The sequence below is a fragment of the Aquarana catesbeiana genome, linkage group LG05 (assembly GCF_042186555.1).
Source record: "Aquarana catesbeiana isolate 2022-GZ linkage group LG05, ASM4218655v1, whole genome shotgun sequence".
In the NCBI taxonomy this organism is placed as follows: Eukaryota; Metazoa; Chordata; class Amphibia; order Anura; family Ranidae; genus Aquarana; species Aquarana catesbeiana.
The window spans coordinates 166,817,588-166,844,684 of NC_133328.1; the positions used below are offsets into that span (position 1 = coordinate 166,817,588).

The window sequence follows — 27,097 nt, forward strand, 5'->3', positions numbered from 1 at the left end:
ATATAGATTTATGTAAATTACAGGTTGTCACTGCAATTATCGCACAGAGTTGCAAATTTCTCTATTGCATATGAATGCTACATGTGTATATAGAGGTGTGTATAATATACAGTTTGTCATTGGGAGGAACGCAAATAATTGGAATTTTTAATTGTTCATGATCGTAACTTATAATCGCATAAGATTGCATTATTATATTCACCAGATTTTTTATATAGGAATAGAATATCTTACCACCACTATTTAACTGCAACCAGTAATATTATGATTTAGTACGGTTACCGTATGATTACATTTGGATAGCGCAGCATTATATTGATATTCTAAAGAGTGTTACCACCTATTTCTCAAATCTCTCACAGACTCTACAGATAGGATATCTGCACTTAGGTTCTTGGGTCTGCACACCTGCTGTGCCCCATATGAGTGAAGTTTGATTCTCTTTATTTTGTAACAGAAAGTACTGGGGCATTTATAGGTGGGCAGGAACTCTTCAACCCAGGTGTACAGGAACAGAGTCAGAGATCCTACTTTTGGATTTAAGATATTTAAGAGGCCAGAGCTGACTCATTTCACCAGGCTTCACCTAGAACTAGTACATAACTGTTGGGTAGACTGACAACCGACCCTTCAACTGTCAGTCCATAATATAGCTTTTCCAGGCTCCAAACCTGGTATGGGTAATTATGTGTCTACAAACATAATTGGAATTTGTCGTTTCCAGAAGTTACAACATGCAGCTCAGTAAAGAATACCAATAAACTGTCCATTGATCACTAGATGTACCTTTACTTTGCTCTTTTGATTTTGATCTTTTATTTGAATAGATGTCAAAGCTTGTTTTTTCCACTGGTCAAAATACACAGTATTAGAATCAAAATGACCCAAATACCAAATCCCTATGTACTGTAACAGACATTGTTCAAGTGTTTCTAAAGGCAAGACATTTTTACCTTAAAGCATGCATTAAGGTAAAAAATGTCTAAGTATATTTTGCTCCTCCCCCCACCCACCCCAAATACCTGACTCTTCTCTCAATCCAGCGCGGTGCCGTCTGCGATGGCATTTGCTGCACTACTGCAAATATGATTATCAACCCTTTTAGTGACCAAATGTTTTGAAGATTAAGGCCCTGTTCACAACTGTGCTCTTTAGGTGCTAGGCAATAATAAAAAAAAATCCTGTTTTCTTCACCTTCATGAAAATACATGTTACATGGAGTTTAAGGGTAATGCACCCAACACAAATCACAGATGTGAACCAGGCCTGTCCAGACCAAGTTTAGCAGCGTCAGTTACCTTGACAATACCTCTATAACTAATGTTTCTGATTGATAGGGTGTGTGAGAACTATGAACAAACTCAGCTGCACATCCTAAGTTCTCTGCATTGTTAATGAACCTTCTCACGGCAAGTAGAGCTTTACATTTGGAATCAAAAAGGTGTATTTGGTCATGAAGAGGTTAAAGGAAAATTGCATAGGGAGCTGTCATTTGGGTCACTACAAGTACACAGAAAATTAGCTCCAAGCTTTCTCTGGGTCAGTAACTCAGAATGTACTGAAACCAGTGCATCAGCAAAACAGCCAGGCAACTAGCATTTTTAGAAGGTATGGGCAGCCTCTCCTAGGTTATTTTAAAGCGGAACTTTACCCATAACAGTTTGATGACAACAAATGTTCTTTAGCAAAAGAACATACATTCCACATTGATAATTATGCTACCAAAATTAGTGTGTTCTGTAAATTGCCCCTTGCATTGCTCTTGTTTCTTCTTGCTGTAGGCAATTTACAGCACACACTCATTTTGGTAGCATAATTATTAATGCGGAAGCCCAGAGCAGCCACTTTCTTACTGAGAACTCTCCCTCCTTCATTGGTCTCAAAAACTATTTATCATTTACTTCAATTAAAATGTGTACATTTCCAGCATTGTATATCCTGGCTTAGCTAGGAAGGAAGGCTTACAGAATCTTTACAGTTCTGAAGTTCACAGGCTGCTGATGAGGGAGAAAGGAGAGAATATCAGGCAAATAAGACGCTATACTTGTAAGTTTAAGCCAGGTCATAGAATATGCAATTTGCTTGATTCCCCCATCAACATTCAGTGTTGATGGGGGGTAATCCCTCCAGCAGAGCTATTGTGTTCTGCTGGTTAGGGAGTGCAGGGAAGCCTTCCCCACCAGCAGAATATAATAATCATTACTGGATGCTATAGCTGCTGGCAGTGATCAGGCAAAATAAACCAGATAGGCAAACCAGATAGGCAGGTTGTACTGAAGTCGATCAATGGATCTGCTTTAGTACTACCAACGTACCCACAGACTGGGCTAAATTTTATCTATGGCCAACTTAACACTTTTGTGACTCTCTGGCAGTCGAGTTTGTCCCGTCACCTCTCCTACTTTTCTTTTCTCCCTCCCTAATCTGTGCTCCCTCAGCACAGTCTGTGCCATTCCAGTTGCTTTTTCGCCCCTTTTAGCAGCAGTACATTTTAAAGCTGTCAGCTTATCGGCCTCTAGTGGCTCAGATTAAGGCACAGTGCTGAGAATGGACAGCAACTGAGCATGTGCAGAGCAGGGTGAGACAGTACATTACTGGATTTTAAATAGTATACGCACTTATTTTTAAATGTCACTGATTTATCAGGACATAATTTTCTGACTAAAATTCCATTTACGTAAGATGTACTAAAGTTGTTACGGTTATGAATTTCAGTAAATGTACAAGGTCAGATGCGTGCAGACTCTGGTGTAGTGTATAAACTGAACTTTTGTTTAGTTCTAATTCTAGTGGTTGAAAGTAGGGCTTTCTTAGAGGAAAATTTGATAATCTGATCCATCAAACAATAACTGTTTGTCTGTACCCACACCCCTACCTATATCGACCTGCCTAATTAGGGGTTCATAGACTGGTTGGATTATTCCAGCCATCGGATTACTACTGTTTTTGCTTGAAATATGGTTAGGCAGCACCAGTGGTGTCTGCTCTGCACTACCCCCCATGCTTTCAGAGGTGTGAGCATGCATAATCACTATTACAAATAGGCAACTTGGAGGTCAGATTGTGCCTGCTCATCTGATGTATGTATGCAGCTTGACTGGAACCTGCTGCAAAATAAAAGTAATACTGCCACGTAACTGATAAATCACAGTTTGTTATGCACAGGCTAAGCCTGTCTATGAAGTACCCTTTCAGAGGGATGTCTACAAGATAAGATAAATGTAACAGTCCTCAGTGGTCCAACCTTCCTCTGCACCCTTTTTATGATAATGTAATAAAAGTCTTCGAAGGCACTGGTCAAACAATGCGTAGTCTTGAGTTTCTTTGAAAAGGTTCATTATCACCTGGTGTCAGTGGATTGCCTTGTAAACTAAAAAAACAAAACAAAAAAAAACAACAAACACAAAAAACATTAAAGGCCCATCCATCTTTCTAGAAATGAAATCTATCATCTGAAAACATGTTGCGCAATTAATTCCAAGTAAAAAGTATAAATATTTTTAGCGGTCTAGTACAACTTCTATATATAGATCCAAACCCCCTTCATCTTAAAGTGCTTCTAAAGTCAATTTTTTTTTTTTTTTAATCTTTTACCTTAAAAGCGGATGTAAACCCTTACATATAACAAGTGAAGTGAATAGCCTCAGATGATACACAGATGAAACAAATCCTCCTACATAGGTTTTACATGTATATCTGCTGTCTTTAGTTTTCTACACTCTTTGGAAAGTGCAGATCGTGTTAAAAATCTTCCTTCCGCTTTAAGCAGCACATAGGGTTGGGTGGGGATACTGGGCTTACACTTTTGTGAGAGCTGATTGGAGGAAAGGGACCCCCTCCACAAAGGCAAAGGAATGAAGGAACATGCAGAGCTAAGTACTTATCTACCTCTAAAGCTCCCTCCCTGACACAAATTTTCAGCTCATGTTATCTCATGTGTCAGAGTGACTCATGCTGATAACAGAGGAATGAAGCACCAGAGAGAAACGACACTTAGAGCTTTTGGAGAGAGATAAGTAAACACTACATATATATGTGCTTAGTTCAACTTTCATGAATGGGGTTTACAACCACTTTAAAGCATTCTATGCTATGACATTTACCTGGCTCCTCTTACCACTCCAGTGCTGTCCCAGCTGCAGCACTGTTCCTCCATTTTCTGGTATCACAGGAGACACAGGCCGCTGCTGACAGTCAAACTCCTGTGAGAAGGGAGCGGGGGTGTGGCTTACTGGCACTATGTGTGTCTAGGGATGCACAAAGACCCAGTTTGGTACGGGTGTCCCCTTAGCACACAGTTTGCTGGGGGGCCCTCGTAGGAAGGAGTGGACAGTGTTGGGGGACTGCAGAAGGTAAGGTAAGGAACCACTCTGTTCAATATCATTGCACAGAGCAGATAGGTATCTATCTAAAAACATCTTTTTTATTTTACATTTTTATCACTTTAAATGTTAAAAGAAATTACTTAATCAGCAACCCCTCTGGAAGCCCCTTCTTGTTTCTATCTTTTCTGCCAGTGAAGGACAGAGGCCTTTATTACAGCAAGGCCTTTTGAAGATCTATCTTCTGCTTTCCAAGAGGTTTTAAAAGTAACAACCAAAAATACTTACATCTGCTACTTAACTCCCACGCAGCAGTTATTTTTCAATTGTAGTGACTTGCTTGTTATACTTACTGTGGAACCTAAAGGGTTAATCCTCCGCATTGTGTAAAAAGGAAGTTTGATCCCATCTTCTCTGATCCTCTTTCTTTTACTGTGCCCGATCAATCTGCTGATAGAACAGAACCCTAGGAGGCACTCTGCACCCGCTCTGTTTATTGTGTATATTTAGAGAGTTTTTTTTTTGGAGGGGGGTTAGGGTGCATGTGATCAGCACAGGGCCAATCGGCATTGTCCAGACAAAGTCAGGGGTCATGCAGCCTCATAGGACAGTCAGAGGAGAATGAAAGCTCCTCCTACAAGCTTTAACTAGTGCTTGGCAGGACACTGGTAGAAGTCACACAACTGCTAAATACTGCTGATGAAAAAAAGTATTTAGCAGTTTATATTTACTAAAATAATTGCATTTCCATGTTCTTTGTACTGTGGGAGACCATATTTAGTAAATGCAGGGTCCTCGGTGTAGTAACACTTTGACAATCCTGGGGGGGAGACAAGACAAGGGCCAGATACAGACATACAACCAGGGCTGCATCCAAAGTTGCACATACGCTAGCAATTCAAATCGTTTCCTGGTGTGTAATCCATATTATAGTATAATTTCCATTAAATAGACCCTGCAACACTTTGTAATGAAAGTGTTTTAAGAGACCCTATTAGGTCCCTAAACAAATACAAACAGCTCTTATTTGCAGCAGAAGAGGCAGCATACCCCTCTCCAGAGTCGCTTACCTTCCCGCAGTTCCAGTGCTGCACCCTTTTCTGTTTCTTCAACACTGAACACTACTGGGGCTGGAACAATTGGGGCCCATTTAGAATAACAAAATGATATTAAGTCTTTCTGATTAAAAGCAATGGCTGAAAAATAGGCTTGCACAGCCAGAACCTCATCCAGACAATGCAGTAAATTTCCTTTTGAAGAAATTGAGCCAGACAAGAGAATGGAAGCAAAATATCCTAAAGGGTGAAAAGGCAGAGACTACCAAAGGCAAGAAGGAAGTGTTGGGCCTCAACACCACACTGACTTTTGCAAAAAAAAAGTTTTTTTGCAAAATAAGGCCAACAGTTCAGACACCCAACTCGCAGAGGTGACAACTACAAGGAAAGCAACCCTGTAGGTTAGCGTAGAGAGAGGAATGTCTCTAATGGGTTCAAACTGTGGCTTCTTAAGCACAGAGGGAACCAGAATAGTTCTCACCAAGTCAAATGGACAGGCAGAACCACATGGGGACTCCCTGCATAAAGGTATGAGGACAACAGTCTCAGTACAGAAAGAGCAGAGACTTGACTTTCGATGGCGCCGAGAGCCAAATGCTAGTTCTGATCAAACTGCAGGAAGGAGAGGATGCATCACACAGAGAAACTCCTGGGTAAAAGCCCCTGGACTCACACCAAGTCAAGTAAGCATACCATATATGACGATAAACCTTGTGAGAAGTAGTCTAGATCATTGTAAGAAGCAGATTCAGAGATGCCTCTTTCCCTTAGAACTTGGGATTCAATAGCCATGCCTTTAAATCCAGTGACTAAGAAGCAGGATACCACATTGACCCATGAGACATTAGGTATGGCAGTGCCCACGGTGAGCTAGAAGTCTTACCAGGTAGATTCACCACACCTGCCTGGGCCAATCCAGAGAAATATTGATCACTGCAATGCCCTTTCTCTCAAACCTGTGGAGCAGAAAGAATTAAGCTCTTTTTTGGCGGGGGGGGGGGGGGGCAGCTATATGAGGGTGTAATGATCTCTTTCAGCAACCAGTTTATTGTTGAACTTGCAGGCCAGGAGGGTCCACATTTGATATGCCCCCCACAGATTCTGGAACACATCCGGGTGTAGAGACCACTCTTCCACCTCCAAACTTATAAAGAAATCTGTCTCCCGACTGTCTAACCTTGAATGTGTATGGTTGACAAGGCTGCAACACGCAGTCCTGCTCGGGACAGAATCCACCCTATCTCTCTTGCTGCAGCAAGACATGTCGTTCCTTTTCTGATGGTTTATATACGCTACAGTAACATTGTCTGGCTGAATCAGGATCGGATGGCTCTTCAACAGGTTGGTACACTCTGGACAATGTGCAGACAAGTTCCCCAGGACATCTCCCCAGCCGGACAGGCTTGTGTCTGTTGAAAAAATCTTCCAAAAGACGAGCGGGAACTTTATCGACTCCTGAGCAGAGCAGGATTCCTGAGCCACCAAGCCAGGGATAGCCTCATTCTTGGTGTCAATAAAATTAGCCTGTCCAGGGGCAAGACAAATATGTCCTACCTTGGCAGAAAATTGCATAAGTCTGGGGTGAAACTGACCAAACTACCATCTGCCCCAACACTTTAATGCCAAAGCGGAGTCAGAGAGCTTCTGTACTGAAAAGTTCCAATTGAGACCAAGAGTCTGAAGCTATTCCTGGGGAAGGAAAACGATGGCCCGAGATGTGATCAGGACTAGACCTAGATACTCCAAAAGATAAGAAGGTTCCCATCACCAATTTCTGAGGGTTCAGGATCCACCCATGTTTTTTTTAACATCTGGACAGTCAGGGAAACATTGTCCCTTAACAGGAGGTTGTCTAAGTATCCCAAAATGGGGATGCAACAAGAGGGCAAGAGGGCCAACATTGAAAACAGCACCTTGGTGAATATTTGAGGCACTGAAAAGAGGCTGAATAGTAGGGCTATGAACTAGTAAGCATCTTTTATGCCCATCAAAGCCAGAAAGTCTCCCTGAAACAAAGACTGATCTGGTCAATTCTATCTGGAATTTGTGGACCTAAATTCAGGCATTTAGGGCTTTAAGGAAGATGGAGCTAATGCCCCCTTTGGGTTTTGGAACAAGTTAGAGTAAAACCCCTGAAACTGTCCTGCAGCTGGGATCAAGTCCATAACACATTGGTCTAGAAGGCCCCAAAAGAACTTAATGGAGATATATCAGCCTATGGGAAGACACAGGAAGGAAGGAGGAAGGAAAGAAGAAAGTGAGGAGTGGGAACAAAATGAAACTCAAGTTTGTAACCGTTGGACACCACCTCAGCGCCATCAGCAGGCGCACTGCAATCAGCCCCCAAACCTTTAGTAGAAACACAAACTAATAAGAAAAATATCACTAATTGAGACCTGAAGACAGGCTTCAGTTTGAGTAAACCCCAAAATGAAATATGGTATGGCGGAGTCGGCATTTAATGCCACCTGCAATACAGGTCTAGATATCATTGCAAAGTTTTCAATATTATAGCCCAAGTATGATTTTAACTACTGCAATTCATAGCCTATTTTTTCTATACTTTATACTTCTTGCTCACCACATATAGTAACTTTTTGTCATTCTTTCCAGTTTCCATGGAAACAACTACTGGTCTATTGATAGTATCCATATCTATAATGTGATTTCTTTATCCACAAACACACATTTGGACTCTTACCAAATCTCCTGCAGATTAATGTTATCATCTAGTGCTTCAGCTAACAGATTGGCTCCATGATTTGTGATGTTATTATTCTGTAGCCTGTAAACAGCAGAAAGGTAAAGTTTACCTCAGCTACAAAAATACATTAGTAAAAGTACTACCCAGCAAACAGTTATAAGACAAGCAAAATGCAGTGACTATAAGATGTTTTGGATAAGGCAATACAATATGCAACATACAGCAATAGGCGATGACCACAAGTGAGACATTATCTCTAAAGCTGACCATAGATTGATCCTTTTTTTATGATCAACCAGCGGAACAAATGAATAAAAGGATTCTCCCATCCACACTAGCGACGTGAATGGAGGAGCCCTCCTTGTTGTGCTATTGTATTCTGACAGCAGGGATTCCTCGGCTGTCAGAATACACAGATCAGGGCTGCAGCAAATTTCCAAAAAGTCCTGTTTGACAGAAGTTGACCATTAGATCGACTTCTGCCGAGCGGGAACGGTCATAAATAAATTGAACTTTGGCCAGTCCCTGCTGAACTGAACGAACTTTGATCTAACTATGGCCAGCTTTACACAAGATAGAAAGAAAGCGTGCAGCGCTGGACAAATACCACAAGTAGTGTGTGTGATATAACAATAAATCAATAACGTACAGAAATAGCTAATAGTAACTACAAAAAAATTAATATTAGCATCAGATGAAATGGTGAATAATAACATCCAATAAGAATATAATTCAATAAGTGGTGCAGATAAATTATCACAAAAAACCTAAATAAAATGTAGTGAAAGAAAGTCCAAAAAGTGAAATGTCCAATGTGGGTCTGTATTTTCACCGCTAGTGCAGCCCGCCACCTGATAATGAAGCAATGGAGGCTTACCGGAAAGCCTACGACCACCCTTATTCAGGGGAGTCAAAACAGGCTTAGTAGAATAATCGAAGTCACGGGAAACCCTGCTGGAATCAGCTTTACACAAGGTAACTGCAAAAAAATGGACTTCAACCCTGTCAACGCTGACGTAATGCAAATATGCGACCTTTGGCTTGAAGGAGTTGTACCGGGTGATGCTTGCAGCTGCAGGCATTACCCCGATACAATTTTTTAGAGCTGACGGTTGCTTTTCTTATGATTAAAAATCGATGCGGCTAAGCAGCCGCTCGATCGTTATCACAAGCAGCCGGAGGGTACGCCCGCCCCTCCCCTCGCATGCGGCTCACCCAGGCTCTCCTGTCCCACCGGGAGGCCAGAGCGATGTCATGAAATCACTTTCGGGTTTACTAGAGCCTTAAAAGGCGCCAGATTTAAAAAAAAATTACAGTATTCAAAACTTGGCACACACGATCGGAATTTCCGTCCGAAAAAACTTGGATGGTTTTTCCGACGGAATTCCGGTCAAGCTTGCCTTGCATACACACGGTCACACAAAAGTTCTCTGAACTTTCGACCGCCAAGAACGCGGTGACGTACAACACTACAATGAGCCGAGAAAATGAAGTTCAATGCTTCCGAGCATGCGTCGAATTGTTTCCGAGCATGCGTAATTTTTTGCGCGTCCGAATTGCATACAGACAATCGCATTTTCGGATAGGAACTTTCCCCGACCGAAAAATAGAGAGCATGCTTTCAATCTTTTGCTGGCTGGAATGACGCCAGCAAAAGACCGATGGAGCATACACACGGTCGCATTTTCTGACAAAAAGCTCTCATCTGAGTTTTGCTGGCGGCATTTCCGATCGCGTGTACGCGGCATAAGTGGAAAGGAGGGACTTGGGGTCTTATAGACCCCAGATCCCTCCATAAAGGGTACCTGTCACTGGCTATTACTGTCACAAGGGATGTTTACATTCCTTGTTCCAGCAAAAAAAAAAAATGAGTAAAAAATGTTTTTTTAAAGGGACAGTGTAAAAATTTTTTTAAAAAATATGTTTTTTTAAAATGCCCCATCCCTCCGTGCTTGCACGTAGAAGCGAATGCATACGTATGTCGCAAATGTAAACAGTGTTCAAACCATACATGTGAGGTATTGCCTCGATCGTTAGAGTGACAGCAATAATTCTAGCACTAGACCTCCTCTGTAACTCTAAACTGGTAACTGTTAAAAGTTTTTAAAGCGTTGCCAATGGAAATTTTTAAGTACCGTAGTTTTGTTGCCACGTTCCACGAACGTGCGCAATTTTAAAGCATGACATGTTAGGTATCCATTTACTTGGCGTAACATCATCTTTAACATTATACAAAAAAATTAGGCTAAGTTGACTGTTTTTTAATTTTTTTTAATTTTAATTCATGAAAGTGTATTTCTTCGAAAAAAAATTTAATTTGAAAGACCGCTGCGCAAATACAGTGTGACATAAAATAAATTAGATTTTTCCTACAGCTTACCTGTAAAATCTTGTGGGTTATGTGCCACCTATAGGTCAATGGACCCTGGCAGATCAATTAAACAGGAAGTCCTCCCCTATATAACTCCTCCTACACAGGAAGTACCTTGTAGCAAAGCAATGAATATCCCAAAAAAGAGGGGAGGGATCTCTGTGTCCCGTGATGTACTCCAAGAAAAGGATTTTACAGGTAAACTGTAGGAAAAATCAAATTTTCTTTATCGTACATCACAGGACACAGAGCAGCCATAATAATTACTATGTGGGATGTCCTAAAGCAATGCTCTTGAGGGGGAGGGAGACACAATCACAGAAACCGACACCTGAGGAGGACTTTTTCTGCCGCCCGTAACATACTGTGGTCAAAGCAGGATCCTCCGTGGCTTTGATATCCATCTGGAAAGGCATCAAGATGGATGAGGACGCAACATCACCTTATCATGGTGTAAGACCAAAAGCGGCTCCTTGCATGAAAGTGGCACTCCACTTGCTGAAGTGATAGCAACCAAAGAAGGCACCTTCCGAGTCAAAGGACTAACAGAGTTTTCAAATTGTTTCAAAAGGTGGCCTCTGTAAGGACAGTCAAGGACAAATTCAAGTCACAAGGACACAAGGGTGGCCTGAAAAGTGGGACTGTCTGCATTACACCCTGTATGAATCAAGAAATGAGAAACAATGGACTCTGGAAAAAAATGGATAGGGACGAATCTGACCCTTAATGGTACTTAAGGCCAATCTCACTTTCCTTCCCGATTGGAGAAAGGAAAGACATTCCAACTCATATCTGCGGATGTCACTTCCTGACTTCACCCCAGGTATAAAATATTTCCAAGTTCTGTAATTGAAGCTCCCTGAAGCCGGCTTCCAGGCACTCTAACAGTGCGGAGATAACAGGACCCAGACCATTAGGTCCAACTATGTCAGTGTACCAAGCCCTCCTGAGCTAAGTCGGCTAATACTATTATCAGTGTTACCACCTCCCAGATTCTTTGCAAAAGATGCGGCCGTAGTTGAAACAGAGGGAAGGCATCAATTAGGGAGAACTGGTCCCTATGCATCTAGTGCATCTATCCCTATTGCCAGTGGGACTCTCGTTCCGGACACAACAGGTCCAACTTGTTGTAGAACTTGGAATCCAGTAGATCCCCGTGCAAAGTTCCCCAATATTGGCAGATTGCCAAAAAATATCTCAGGAACCAGGGACCGCGTGGTCCTAGCATTAGTTGCTGATGAGTGGAAAACCCCCCTGTCATTTTCCTATACCTGGAATATGTACTGGCAACAGAGACCGCACCTGTTGTTCTGCCCCAACAGAATTTGGTTCACCTTCCTGAGTCGTCCAACTCCTGGTGCCGCCAGGGTGGTTGACATATGCCACTGTAGAGGCATTGTCGGATTGAATCTACAACTGGTTCGTCCAATAATCCACAGCAAGGTGTACTGGCCAAAAGTTTCAAGATACTGATGGGCAGTATTTTCTTTTGTGGAAAGCAAGTCCACTGAACTGCTGCCACCTTCAAACTAACTGGAGAGACAGGCCCTGGTGGTTATCTTCAAACCCCTGAAAAGAAGAATTTCGCCCTCTCCAGATTCTGAACCATCAACCAACACAATTTGAGCTCTGCAATACCTCTTGAACAGAGTCCTTCGGCAATCCAATGCTTGGATCTTCATGTTCCAGACAGAGAGAGTGATCCTGTAGAAAAGACCTGGAGTTGTACTGTATGTAGGGAACATGCTTCAACTTTGATACATTTCTGCAGGAGGAAGTTATATCTAAGGAAAATCTGGAACTGACTGCTTCCTGAGGAAAGATATACTGAGATTGACACCCCCTGCGTCTTCAGCAAGTACAGTTGGAGTTTGTGAACCCTGGGAGCTTTGGCAAGCCCAAAGAGCAGAGTCAAAAAATGAAAAAAAGATGACTTTGCAATGCAATTGCAGAAACCCTTGATGAGCATGAAAAAAAAAACTGCACATGAAGATATACGTCATTGATATTGAGGACCTTGAAATCTACATCTTGCAGAAAGGTCATCACTGAACGGACCGAGCCTATCTGAAACAGAAGGATGTCCAGCGGCTTAAGATCTAGACCTCATGTCCCCATTTGGTTTTGTAATCACTTCCGATCCAGTATTTTACAATAGTGAGCCCATAACTTCTGCCCCAAGAGTCAATGCAAGGCATAAGACTGATGACTCTCTGGCAGACCCAGAGGCGTACTTAATCTATCAGGATTCTACTGGATAAAGACGGAGCAAACCTCAGACTGCCCTAAAATCCTCTGGCCCGAGATACTCTCAAAACACAGCAGCCTCAGATGCCTCCCTCACTTGAGAGGAGAAGCTTACAGCACCTGGTATTCCCGGGCAGTCTCTAATCCAACTACTAACCAGGCTTCATCCTGCTTAGGCTCTGATCAACTGCGATCAGGCATCATCAGGCTGATGCGGCTGCAGTTCTCTTGGCGAAAAAAGAATGCGGCAGAAAAAACAATGCAATGCCAAACCCCAGATGCACCTGACACCACTGGTCCATTGGGAGATGTGAACACCGCCACATCACTGAACCTGAGAGCGGTGGACTTACCTCCCCCGGCTGCCTCCCCCTTCTGGAGTCATTTAGCTGGTATAACAGGCAAATAATATAGCAACTATATTAGCCAAACCTAATATCCAGTCCCCCAAGGATACAAGCCTAAAACAAAGTTGGTCTACCGCCATGCAACCCCGTAGGTATGTAAGTACACAGGTACCCAGGTATGCCATTATGTAGGTACCTAGGTATGTAAATATGCAGGTATACAAGTATTCTTGCCGTTCATGCATTTATGTGTGCAGTTCAATGCAACTAAGCACATATGTATGCAGTTCAAGGCAAATAAGCATATATGTATGCAGTAGTTCAAATGAAAATATGCCAGCATGCGTTTATGCAAATATGCATTTTTGCAACATGTGTTTATGCAAGTATGCAAACATGCGTCTACGCAAACATGTCTTATGCAAACATGTGTGTATACAAACGCGCATCTATGCACAACCATGTATTTATGCAACTTTCCCCTACGCAAACATGCATCTACACAAAAATGCAGCATGTGTTTACGCAAACATGTGTCCTATGCAAACCTGCATTTTTACACAAACATGTGTCTATGCAACATGCAAATACACAAACCTGTCAATGCAAACAAGCGTTTACGCAAATGTGTCAATGCAAACATGCGTTTACGCAAACGTGTCTATGCAACATGAGAACATCTGTTTATGCAAACATGTGTCTAACATGGGACAAATTCCCATGCAAAGTGCAACTTCTTTTCATTGAGTCTTAATACAATAAAAATATATGATTTTATAGACCCAGTGCAGCTCTTTGTGAGGAAACCTGTGGTAGTTTTAGATATAGAATGTTCCTAGCCAGCAAGCATGAAGATGCAGTTACAGTTTTGAATTTCCATTTCTACAATAAATGATGTTCTTATTATAAACACTCCTTCTATTGTTTAGTATAATCCAAAAGAGAGGTCGCACACCAATGATGTCTTCACAGGCAAAGTTTTGATCAGCCATCATGCTTCAGCACATGGTCCTATAATTAAGCTCATAGAGTAAAACATGTACCCTGGGAACAGGTCAATGTGTTGATGCTTGTTGGCTGATCAGAGTTTTGCTGTTGCGTATTTTCTTTTGAATTATACTGAGCCATATGTGGAGGAGTGACAGACTCCAAATCAGGACCTGATTCTAGTATATGAAGGGAGCGCTTGAAGTGTTGGATCGGTGCATTTTCCCTCAACCCTACCCCCACTATTGTTGTTTGATTTCTCACCACAGATTTTGAAGTGTCTTGTTCACTCTTAGCATTCGAGCAAAATGTTCCGCTACCTCATCATTGAATTTGTTCTGCAAAATCCTAGAAGAAAGAGGATATGTGAAATTCCCCCAACAAATGAAATAGGTAACATAAGATCTTCTAAATACAATAGATTGTAAGCTCTAAGGAGCAGGGCCCTCTGATTCCTACTGTATCAAATTGTATTGTATTTGTACTGTTTACCCTCAAGTTGTAAAGCGCTACGTAAACTGTTGGCGCTATATAAATACTGTATAATAATAATAATAAAACAGCAACAAAAGTACATTCCGTCCATGATCAGTGTTTGTGTTAGTCTGTATGAGCCACTTTGTTCAGACAAATGTAAAGCTGCTCAATTATTCTGACTCAAAAGAAGGTGATTGGAGAAATACACACACACACACACACACACACACACACACAGATTTCCACATTTTGTCATGTTATTGGGATTTTATGTGATAGACCAACACAAAGTGGCACATAATTGTGAAGTGGAAGGAAAATGATAAATGTTTTTCAATTTTTTTTCAAATAAATACCTGAAAATGTGGCATGCATTTGTATTTAGCCCCCTTTACTCTGATACCCCTCACTAAAATTTAGTGGAACCGACTGCCCTCAGAAGTCACCTAATTAGTAAATATTAGTAAATAGAGTCCCCCTGGGCATAATTTAATCTCGGTATAAATACAACTGTTCTGTGAATCCCTCAGAGGTGTGTTAGAGAACCTTAGTGAACAAACAGCATCATGAAGGCCAAGAAACACAGACAGGACAGGGGTCAAGTTGTGGAGCAGTTCAAAGCCAGGTTATGTTATAAAAAAAAATATCCCAAGCGTTGAACAACTCACGGGGCACTGTTCAATCCATCATCCGTAAATGGAAAGAGTATGGCACAACTACCAACCTACCAACCTACCAACACATGGCCGTTCACCTAAACTGACAGGCCGGGCAAGCAGATCATTAATCAGAGAAGCAGCCAAGAGCCCCATGGTAACTCTGGAAGAGCTGCAGAGGTCCACAGCTCAGGTGGAAGAATCTGTCCACAGGACAACTATTAGTCTTGCACTCCACAAATCTTATAAAAGAGTGGCAAGAAGAAAGCCATTGTTAAAAGAAAGCCATAAGAAGTCCTATTTGCAGTTTGCAAGAAGCCATGTTGGGGACACATCAAACATATGGAAGGAAGAAGGTGCTCTGGTCAGATGAGACCAACATTGAACTTTTTGGCCTAAAAGCAAAATGCTATGTGTGGCGGAAAACTAACACTGCACATCACCCTCATCACACCAGCCCCACCGTGAAACACGGTGGTGAGAGCATCATGTTGTGGGGATGCTTTTCTTCAGCAGGGACAGCTGGTCAGAGTTGATGGGCAGATGGATGGAGCCAAATACAGGACTATCTTAGAAGAAAACCTGTTAGAGTCTGCAAAAGACTAGAGACTGGGGCGGAGGGTCACCTTCCAGCAGGACAATGATCCTAAACATACAGCCAAGAGCTACAATGGAATGGTTTAGATCAAAGTATTCATGTGTTAGAATGGCCCAGTCAAAGTCCAGACCTAAATCCAATTGAGAATCTGTGGCAAGACTTGGTGTTGCTGTTCACAGACACTCTCCATCCAATCTGACAGAGCTTGAGCAATTTTGCAAAGAAGAATGGGCAAAGATTTCACTCTCTAGATGTGCAAAGTTGGTAGAGACATCCCCAAAAAGACCTGCAGCTGTAGTTGCTGCAAAAATAGGATTTTTTAAAACAGCTTACCTGTAAAATCCTTTTCTTTCGATGGACATCACGGGACACAGAGCCACAGTAATTACTGATGGGTTATATAGGTATCACTGGTGATTGGACACTGGCACACCCTAACCAGGAAGTTCAACCCCCTATATAATCCCTCAACTTGCAGGGATACCTCAGTTTTGTAGCCAAGCAATATAGTGTATTAGAAGAGGGGCGGGACCTCTGTGTCCCGTGATGTCCATCGAAAGAAAAGGATTTTACGGGCAAGCTGTTTTAAAAAATCCTATTTTCTTTCTCGAACACCATGGGACACAGAGCCACAGTAATTACTGATGGGATGTCCCAGAGCAATGCTATCTGAGGGGGGGAACCACAACCAAGTAGGGTGCAATCAGACCTGAGGACCCTGTACCGCTGCTTGCAGCACACTACGCCCAAAGGCGATATCCTCATGCCTTCTCACATCCACCTGATAGAATCTGGTGAATGTATGAACTGAAGACCAGGTTGCGGCCTTGCAGATTTGAGCCATAGAGGCCCGGTGATGCACTGCCCAAGAAGCACCAACAGCCCTTGTGGAATGTGCCCTGATCTGAAATGGAGGAATCTTCTGTTTCAAACCGTAAGCTTGAATGATCAATTGTCGGATCCATTTAGAAATGGTAGCTTTTGATGCTGCTTGTCCTCTACTGGGACCGTCTGGCAGCACAAACAAAACATCCGTTTTGCGAATCTGAGCAGTCGCTTCCAGATAGGCCTTAACTGCTCTTACTACATCCAAAGAATGTAGTGATCTTTCTTCCGGAGAACAGGGATCTGGAAAAAAGGAAGATAGAACAATGTCTTGGTTTAGATGAAAATCTGAAACCACCTTTGGTAAAAAACTAGAATGAGGGCGCAGTACCACTCTATCCTTGTGTACAATCAAATAAGGCTCTTTACAGGAAAGAGCTGCTAATTCTGATACTCTTCTAGCAGAAGAGATGGCTACCAGAAAAAATAACTTCCTTGTCAGCAAGACCAAAGGAATCTGACGTATTGGTTCAAAAGGCTGTTTCTGTAGCACAGACAGAACCAAGTTCAAGTCCCAGGGGTTTAAGGGCGCCTTAACCGGAGGATTAAGATGCGTCACCCCCTGCATAAAGTTTCGGACCAAAGAATGCGAAGCAAGTGGCCGTTGAAATAATACTGATAAGGCCGAGACCTGGCCCTTGATGGTACTCAAGGCCAGCTTCATCTCTAATCCCAATTGTAGAAAATCAAGAATTCTACCAATCACATATTTCCTGGGATGCCAACCCCTGGATTCACACCAGGATATATAAGCTTTCCAGACTCTATGATAAATCATTCTGGAAGCTGGCTTCCTTGCATTGATCAAGGTAGATATCACAGGACCTGAAAGCCCACGACTCTTCAGAACGTGGGTCTCAATAGCCAAACTGTCAAATTTAGCATTTGTAAAGCAGGATGGAACACTGGACCCTGAGATAACAGGTCTGGGGGTACCGGTAGTGTCCACGGGGAACCCACCGTCATCCTTACTATTTCCGCATACCGCGTCCTTCTGGGCGTACTGACTTCCTTTCCTGCCTGATCCTGCGAAGGAGTCGTGGCAGTAGCAGAATAGGCGGGAATGCATAAATCAGTGAGAACCGATGCCACGGAATCACCAAGGCATCCATCCCGTGTGCAAGAGGATCTCTTGTCCTTGCCACAAATCTGTCTATCTTTTTGTTGAATCGGGATGCAAAGAGATCTACATCTGGAACCCCCATCTTTGGCATATGGCCCAAAAGACATCGGGATGCAGAGACCATTCCCCTGGACGTAACTGCTGGCGACTTAAATAGTCCGCCTGCCAGTTCTCTATCCCCGGAATAAAAACTGCCGATATGCATGGCACATGCTTCTCTGCCCACACTAGGATCTGGTTCACCTCCTTTTGAGCAGCTCGGCTCCTGGTGCCTCCCTGATGATTGACGTAAGCCACTGCTGTGGCATTGTCTGACTGGATCCTGACCGTGCAACCCTGTAGCCTGATAGTCCAGGTCTTTAGGGCAAGATGCACGGATCCCCAGAATGTTGATGGGTAAGGTCCTCTCGGTCTTGGACCATACCCCCTGAACCGCAGACTGTTCCAGAACTGCTCCCCAACCCAAAAGACTGGCATCTGTTGTTACCACCGTCCAGGTAACCGGCAGAAAGGATTTTCCCTTGTGCAGATTTTTGGGTATGAGCCACCAATTGAGGCTCTGACGCACCGCATGAGACAGGTGCATCGGAAGGTCTAATGCCTGAACCCTCTTGTTCCAGGCCAACAGAATACTGTGCTGCAGTAGTCTTGAATGAAACTGAGCATAGGGAACTGCTTTGAACGAAGACACCATCTTTCCCAGCAGCCTCATACAAAGGTGGACAGAGGGACCCTTCTTGGTCCTGACTGCCAGAATCAGTTCCCTTAAGGCAGTGATCTTTGCCTGAGGTAGAAATACCTTCTCCTGGCTTGTATCTATGATCAGACCCAAATACTCCAGTCTTCTTACTGGTTTTAGGAAAGATTTTTCTAGGTTGAGGATCCAACCTAGGTGTTCCAGATACTTGACTGTGGTCCTCAAGTTCCCGTTCAAGGAGGCTACCGACCGGTCTATCAGGAGCAGGTCGTCTAGGTATGCTATGACAGCTATACACTGAGCCCTTAATCTGGCCAGAGGAGGAGCCAAGACATTTGTGAACACTCGAGGTGCAGTGGCTATCCCAAAAGGCAGAGCCACAAACTGGAAATGGCGTCCTCCTATCTCGAAGCGCAGAAACTTCTGATGAGCAGGAAAAATGGGCACATGCGTATATGCATCTCTGATGTCTATCGATGCCAGAAATTCTCCTCCCTGCAGGGTGGAGACTACTGTCCGAATTGATTCCATGCGGAAGAATTGAATCCTTAGGAATCGGTTCAGATCCCTTAAATCCAAAATGGGTCTGACATCCCCATTTGGTTTTTGGACCGTAAAAAGGTTGGAATAGAAACCCAATCCTTGATCCTTCGCGGGAACTACCATAATGACCTCCTGCGACAAAAGTTGCTCTAACGCTAGAAGGAGCGACTGCTTTTTCTCTGGATCTCTGGGGACACTTGACCTGAGGAAACGAGGAGAAGGAAATTCCTGAAACTCCAGCTTGTACCCTAAGGTTACCGTGGAGATTACCCATCTGTCCTGGAAATCCTCCTGCCAGAGCCCTGAGAACTGTTGCAGTCTTCCCCCCACTCGAGCGAGCGGGGGCGCCCCCTCATGCAGAGGTCTTAGTGTTTTGCCTAGTAGGCTTCTTCCCCCAGGACCTCTTTTGTCCCTGGGGTTGACTCTTGTCTCTGGACCCAGACGGAGGAGGCCGTCGAGACTGCCTGGAGGCTGAAGCCCCTGGCGCTGGGGAAAGAGTCCGTTTGAAAGAGGGACACTTACTCTTCTTCTTAACAGGTAAGAGAGTGCTTTTCCCACAAGAGATTCTCTTGATATAGTTATCCAAGTCTTCTCCAAACAACCTTTCACCACGAAATGGAACCCCAGCCAGGAGCTTCTTACATGGTGCTTCGGCTGACCAACCTTTCAACCATAGGATTCTACGTATATGCACTAACCCCAGCGACAGAGGAGAGGTTTGCATGATAGAATCTCTGATGGCGTCCACAACATAACATAAGGCCGCTGGAAGGTTAGCCAACCCCTGGGCCTGCTGTTCAGGTAAAACCTTGATGACCTGCTTAACATGGTCTCTTAGGTATTGACAGACTCCAATCGCTGCTACTGCAGGTTGAGCCACTGAACCTGCTAAGGAGAAAACATCCTTCAATAGGGATTCCATCCTTTTATCTACAGGATCCCTGAGCATCTGAGCATTGTCTACAGGACAAGTCAGACTGTTATTTACGGAGGAAATGGCGGCATCAATGGCCGGTACTCCCCACATTTTCATAAACTTTTCTTCCACAGGATAAAGTGTTGAAAACTTTTTCGGCGGAAAAAAAGGTTTATCTGGGTGATTCCACTCAGCATAAAGGAGCTTTCCAAGTAAATTATGAACAGGAAAAGCCTGTGCTGTTTGAGGAGGTTTCAGTGATCCTAAAGAAGAAGAGGGTTCTTTAACTGATTCAGATATGGGCAACTTAAATGTAGAGCGGACCAATCCAGTAAGGATCTGCACTAAAACTTTCTCCTCTTGAGAAATCGCAGAGGGTCCCTCTCCACCTCCCAGAGCTCCTCTTCCTGAGGGTCTTGGGGAAAAGAGGAAGGCCTAGTGCGTTTTCTTCCACCGAGTGAAGATGTACTCACGGCCATTAATCTTTCCTCTAGACCATTAATGGTTGAGGAAAAAACCTCCTGTGTAATGTATACAGGGGCTGAAGTGCCAGAAGCAGGTATAGCCCCTGACCCCGACGGCTCTCCCTGGCTAGCCGTCCCTGGCCCCTCAGGGGGGGAGGATGCTGCAGACAGGGGGCCCTCAGGACCTGAACGAGATCCCCTAGAGTCTCTGGTTCTTGGGGTGCTTCAACCTCTTCTACCCATAGTGCAAAGCAACAAGGTGGAGGTATCACAAGATGAACACTGACTGCTGAGCGATGTAGTCTGGCTAAAAGCCATGCTACCCAATGCCCAGTCTGGTGTTACTTTAGTAAATGCTGCCTAGGAGAATGCCTGTGTCCCACCTTACATGCGACCGTCAGCTCTGTGTCCCTCCAGAAGGCTTAGTGTACCTGCAATCAGTGCCTTTAATAGCTTGCAGCCGGTCCTGTGGGCGTCTGAGCACGCTGTGCTGACGCCCCGCCCCCCTCTACTGTGCCCCCCCCCTGTTTTTTGAAAAAACAAGCGCTTCCCGCGCTAGCCGACCCTTTTGAACCAACATGGAGGAGGCTGGGGGAGGGGGAGGAGGGAGAGAGGCCGGTAGTGATGGCCTGCCCATGCAATGGCGGCGGTGGTGAAAATGCGGTGTCTAACCGCCTTACAGATCACCTGCGGCCCCCCCTAGTCTGGGGGGAGATATCCCTGAGGAGAGCCCCCCATCCATCCTACCTGGAGCCGGCCGGAGGAGCGTCGAACACTTGAGACAGACATCAGCATGAGAAAGTTTGTGCTCTTGGCAGCCCTCGGTGGTCACAATAGGCATAGCATTCCTTTACCTTAAAGGAGAAACCTACTAGAATTAAAAAATTCTGTGGAATCTCCCCTACCTTATCCAGCCGCAGGGTTTGTTGTACAGACCCAATCTTCGCCTCTCACGGTGGGCTCCGTTTGAAAAAAACGTCAGAGACTGGGGCCCCCTATGAATAGGGGGATCCACAGTTCTGGCCCTGTAAAGCACCCGGCTAGAAATTAGGCTAGAAAAACCATTTTCTACTATGCGGGGTCCAGCTCTCTAAAAAGAGAAGCGTTACAGGTAAAACCTCGTTTCTTCAGACACGAGGCCCGGGTACCATCCAATTCGGCCTAGAAAAGACACTTTGGAATGGATCCGGTTCGCCTGGCCTGCCCCAGTATAGGATATAGGATAATCCCTTTGGAGCTCAGCACAGGACATGTTTACACGTCCATCACCTAAGACACTGGCGTAAAAACTGAGGTATCCCTGCAAGGGGAGGGATTATATAGGGGGTTGAACTTCCTGGTTAGGGTGTGCCAGTGTCCAATCACCAGTGATACCTATATAACCCATCAGTTATTACTGTGGCTCTGTGTGCCGTGATGTTCGAGAAAGAAAGTTGGTTCTACAAAGTATTGACTCAGGGGGGCTGAATACAAATGCACGCCACACTTTTTACATATTTATTTGTATAAAAATTTGAAAACCATTTTCATTTTACTTTCACTTCACCATTATATGTCACTTTGTGTTGGTCTAGGTCACATAAAATCCCAATAAAATACATTTACGTTTTTGGTTGTAACATGACAAAATTTGGAAAATTTTAAGGGTATGTATACTTTTTCAAGGCACTGTATGCATATGTATATTAACCACTTCAATACAGGGCATTTATACACCGTCCTGCCCAGACCAATTTTCAGCTTTCAGTGCTATCACATTTTGAATGACATTTGTGCAGTCATGCAACGCTGTACCCAAGCTAAATTTTTATAATTTTTTCCCCACAAATAGAGCTTTCTTTTGGAGGTATTTGATCACCACTGGGGGTTTTTATTTTTTGCCTTTCAAATAAAAAAGACCCAACATTTTGAAAATAATTAAAGTTTTTCTTTGTTTCTGTTACAAAACTTTGTAAATAAGTAAGTTTCCTCCTTTACTGCTGGGCACTGATGAGGCTGCACTGACGGGCACTGATGAGGCAGTACTGATTGGCATCAAAAATGTATCAAACTTCTTTTGTATCCCCTTGAGGAATTTTCACTATGCAGCCATGATGGTCTAAGTACCGCACACCTGGGACTATCAAGCCAGGGAGATATATTGAACCTCAGCATATGCTGGGCAGGATCCCTGGCCTCATGCAAGGTCCATAGCTTGCTACAGCAGTAGGGTCCATAGCAGGAACATCCCTGCAATCTATGTACCTTTGGAAACAGGTTAATCACTATTTACATAGTACATTAGACACTTTTGATCATTGTGGTTATTGATGTTGCTTTGAAATTTTGTCAAATACATGTACTATGCTGAACTTTTCCAATTGCGCAGTGGAAAGCAGATGTTAACATTAGAATCCCTGACCACTAATGGGAACTTCTCTATGCTCATTCCATGATCTGAGCTTTCCTTGCAGATGGATGTCCCTATGTATTTTTGGATTTTTTTGGTTGCTTAAGCTTACTTGCCTCTAATAAGTATAGCCAGTGATGCATGATCACTACCTAAACACCACCCAGGCCATTTAGTCACTATTAATGTGTTATTATGCAAGGCTCGGGTTCAGCTATAGACATGATGGGCATATACAGTGCATCTGGAAAGTATTCACAGCACTTCACTTTTTCCACATTTTGTTATGTCACAGCCTCATTCCAAAATGATTTAAAACCATTATTTTCCTCAAAATTCTACAAACAATACCCCATAATGACAATGTGAAATACGTTTGTTTAAAATGATGATTGATTGGAGTCCACCTGTGTAAATTTAGTTGATTGGACATGATTTGGAAAGGCACACACCTGTCTATATAAAGGTCCCACAGTTAACAGTGCATGTTAGAGCACAAACCAAGCCATGAAGTCCAAGGAACTTTCTGTAGACCTCCGAGACAGGATTGTATCGAGGCACAGATCTGGGGAAGAGTACAAAAAAATTTCTGCAGCATTGAAGGTCCCAATGAGCACAGTGGCCTCCATCATCCGTAAATGGAAGAAGTTTGGAACCACCAGGACTGTTCCTAGAGTGGGCCGTCCAGCCAAACTGAGCTATCAGGGGAGAAGGAGTAGTTATGGCGCTGCCCTTGTGGGGTTAGAAAAAATTTTTTTCTATTAGTGGACAATTCCACTATATATTACCTGGTGTACATAACTCCTATAGATCTAGAGTATTATTCTTAAAAATTATATTTATGAGCGAAACAAAAAAAAAAAAAACCTATGTGTACCAAAAAAACATAAGTGTTTTAGATCTGGAATCTTTGACTGGTACTCGGTTACTAATAATCACATTGTAATAAAAGTAAAATATCAACATAAAATTATTTCCACAAAGTGCATTTGTGCTAAACCAGTGCTATAAATGTCATAAAGTGACTGCTGCTAAATCATACAGAATTATACAAAATGTCCAGTGCTATAAATTCCATAAAGTGACTGGTGCTAGATCATACAAAATCATACTAGATGTCCAATATAAAAAGTGACTGATGTGTTTTTAATTTGGTAAAAAGCAGGAGCAGTTATGGCACTGCCCTTGTGGGGTTAGAATTTTTTTTTTCTCTATTAGTGGACAATTCCTCTATATATTACCTGGTGTACATAACTCCTATAGATCTAGAGCACTATTCTTAAAAATTATATTTATGAGCGAAGCAAAAGACAAAAGAACAAAAAAAAAAACAAAAAAAAAAAAACCTATATGTACCAAAATAACGTGAGTGTTTTAGATCTGGAATCTGTGACTGGTACTCGGTTACTAATAATCACATTGTAATAAAAGTGAAATATCAGCATAAACTACTTCAATTATTTCCACAAAGTGCATTTGTGCGAAACCAGTGCTATAAATGTCATAAAGTGACTTCTGCTAAATCATACAGAATCATACAAAATGTCCAGTTCTATGAATTCCATAAAGTGACTGGTGCTAGATCATACAAAATCATACTAAATATCCAATATAAAAGGTGACTGATGTGTTTTTAACCAGTAATCTTGGATAGGAATGAATGAAAAAATTAATGAAAAAAAATTCTTTTTGGAGTATTTTAGGATGTTCAATCTCTGAGAAACAGATTTCTGTGGGAAAACTTCTTATCCAGGTGCTGGCTTTTTAATTAGTGCCTTATCTGCATGCTCTGATACTGCTTGCACTCTCCGGATTTTCTTTCCCCTGTAGGGGTGCAGGCAGTCACAGTATCTGCCACTGTGTAGCAATCATAGATGTCTCCAAACTTTACTTTCCGTGTTGTTTTGATGTATTACATATAAAAGAAAGGAGGGATACCCATAGCGTAAAACCATATAGGAACTTTTATTAAAGCTTAATAACACTGTGGTACTCACATTTTCAATGATAAAAACAAGCATGAAAAAGATATCAAAATCGCTTTGCTAGAGGTGCTGCAAGACGTCCGTAAGCCCGCCCTACGCGCGTTTCGTCATCAGACTTCTACTGGGGCGCAGTAGAAGTCTGATGACAAAACGCTCGTAGGGCGGCTTACGGACGTCTTGCAGCACCTCTAGCAAAGCGATTTTGATATCTTTTTCATGCTCGTTTTTATCATTGAAAATGTAAGTACCACAGTGTTATTAAGCTTTAATAAAAGTTCCTATACGGTTTTATGCTATGGGTATCCCTCCTTTCTTTTATATGTAATACATCAAAACAACACGGAAAGTAAAGTTTGGAGACATCTATGATTGCTACACAGTGGCAGATACTGTGACTGTCTGCACCCCTGCAGGGGAAAGAAAATCCGGTGAGTGCAAGCAGTATCAGAGCATGCAGATAAGGCACTAATTAAAAAGTCAGCACCTGGATAAGAAGTTTTCCCACAGAAATCTGTTTCTCAGAGATTGAACATCCTAAAATACTCCAAAAAGAATTTTTTTTCATTAATGGAACTTTTCCTATCCAAGATTACTGGTTAAAAACACATCAGTCACCTTTTATATTGGATATTTAGTATGATTTTGTATGATCTAGCACCAGTCACTTTATGGAATTCATAGAACTGGACATTTTGTATGATTTTGTATGATTTAGCAGCAGTCACTTTATGACATTTATAGCACTGGTTTCGCACAAATGCACTTTGTGGAAATAATTGAAGTATTTTATGCTGATATTTCACTTTTATTACAATGTGATTATTAGTAACCGAGTACCAGTCACAGATTCCAGATCTAAAACACAACTACTCCTGCATTTTACCAAATTAAAAACACATCAGTCACCTTTTATATTGTACATCTAGTATGATTTTGTATGATCTAGCACCAGTCACTTTATGGAATTCATAGCACTGGACATTTTGTATGATTCTGTATGATTTAGCAGCAGTCACTTTATGACATTTATAGCACTGGTTTAGCACAAATGCACTTTGTGGAAATAATTTTATGTTGATATTTCACTTTTATTACAATGTGATTATTAGTAACCGAGTACCAGTCACAGATTCCAGATCTAAAATACTTACGTTATTTTGGTACACATAGGTTTTTTTTGTTTCGCTCATAAATATAATTTTTAAGAATAATACTCTAGATCTATAGGAGTTATGTACACCAGGTAATATATAGTGGAATTGTCCACTAATAGAAAAAAAAAATTTCTAACCCCACAAGGGCAGCGCCATAACTACTCCTGCTTTTTACCAAATTCTAATATACTCCACTTAGGTGGTATTGTATCTGTAGAGGCAGCAGCCCCATATCCTAACTACACTCAACCACTGCGCGGATTTACCCCATATATCTATCAGGGGAGAAGGGCCTTAGTCAGGGAGGTGACTAAGAACCCGATGATCGCTCTGACAGAGCTCTAAGGTTTCTCTGTGAAGAGAGGAGAACCTTCTAGAAGAGCAACCATCTATGTAGCACTCCACCAATCAGGCCTGTATGGTAGAGTGGCCAAAAGGAAGCCACTTCTCAGTAAAAGGCACATGAAAGCCTGCCTGGAGTTTACCAAAGGGCACCTGAAGAACTCTCAGACCATGAGAAACAAAATTCTCTGATCTGATGAAACAAGAATTGAACTCTTTAGCCTGAATGGCAAGCATCATGTCTGGAGGAAACCAGGTACCGCTCGTCACCTGGCCAACACCATCCCTACAGTAAAGCATGGTGGTGGCAGCATCATGCTGTGGGGATGTTTTTCAGTGGCAGGAACTAGGAGACTAGTCAAGATCGAGGGAAAGATGAATGCAGCAATGTACAGAGACATCCTTGATGAAAACCTGCTCAGGAGCGCTCTGGAACACAGACTGGGGTGAAGGTTTATCTTCTAACAGGACAACAACCCTAAGCACACAGCCAAGATAACAGTGTGACTATGGGACAGTGCTGTGAATGTCCTTGAGTGGACCAGCCACAGCTCAGACTTGAACCAGATTGAAGGGCAACTCCAGAACATATGTATGTAGGTTCCAACATTTCCCCCACAGCGAGTGCAATCCGCGGATCTCTCAGGGTAGATATTATGCAGCTTCTGGGGCGTATAGTATACCCTGTGTAGAAATTTTACTTGAATTAGCCTATCTCTAGAGGAAATCAACACCTGAGCACTTTCTCCCAGACAATCCTCTCAGTCTTCCTTGTCAAGTCCAGGTACATCAGCCTTCCATCTCTCCCAAATACGTTCCATCTTGGGAGAGTCAA

The 27,097-nt window shown here is 42.7% G+C and overlaps 1 protein-coding gene across 4 annotated transcripts in view; it reads right to left on the minus strand.

Moving 5' to 3' along the window:
- Positions 1 to 270: 270 nt before the first annotated feature.
- NOD1 (nucleotide binding oligomerization domain containing 1) overlaps positions 271 to 27,097 on the minus strand; it is a 150,866-nt gene continuing 124,039 nt past the window's right edge. For all 4 annotated transcript variants that reach the window (XM_073630325.1, XM_073630326.1, XM_073630327.1 and 1 more), the window contains 3 exons: positions 14,298 to 14,381; positions 8,079 to 8,162; positions 271 to 3,370 (listed from right to left, as the gene is read on the minus strand). In XM_073630325.1, the coding sequence (XP_073486426.1) occupies positions 3,298 to 3,370; positions 8,079 to 8,162; positions 14,298 to 14,381 (241 nt within the window). In that variant the 3' untranslated portion in view covers positions 271 to 3,297. The remainder of the gene's footprint in view (positions 3,371 to 8,078; positions 8,163 to 14,297; positions 14,382 to 27,097) is intronic.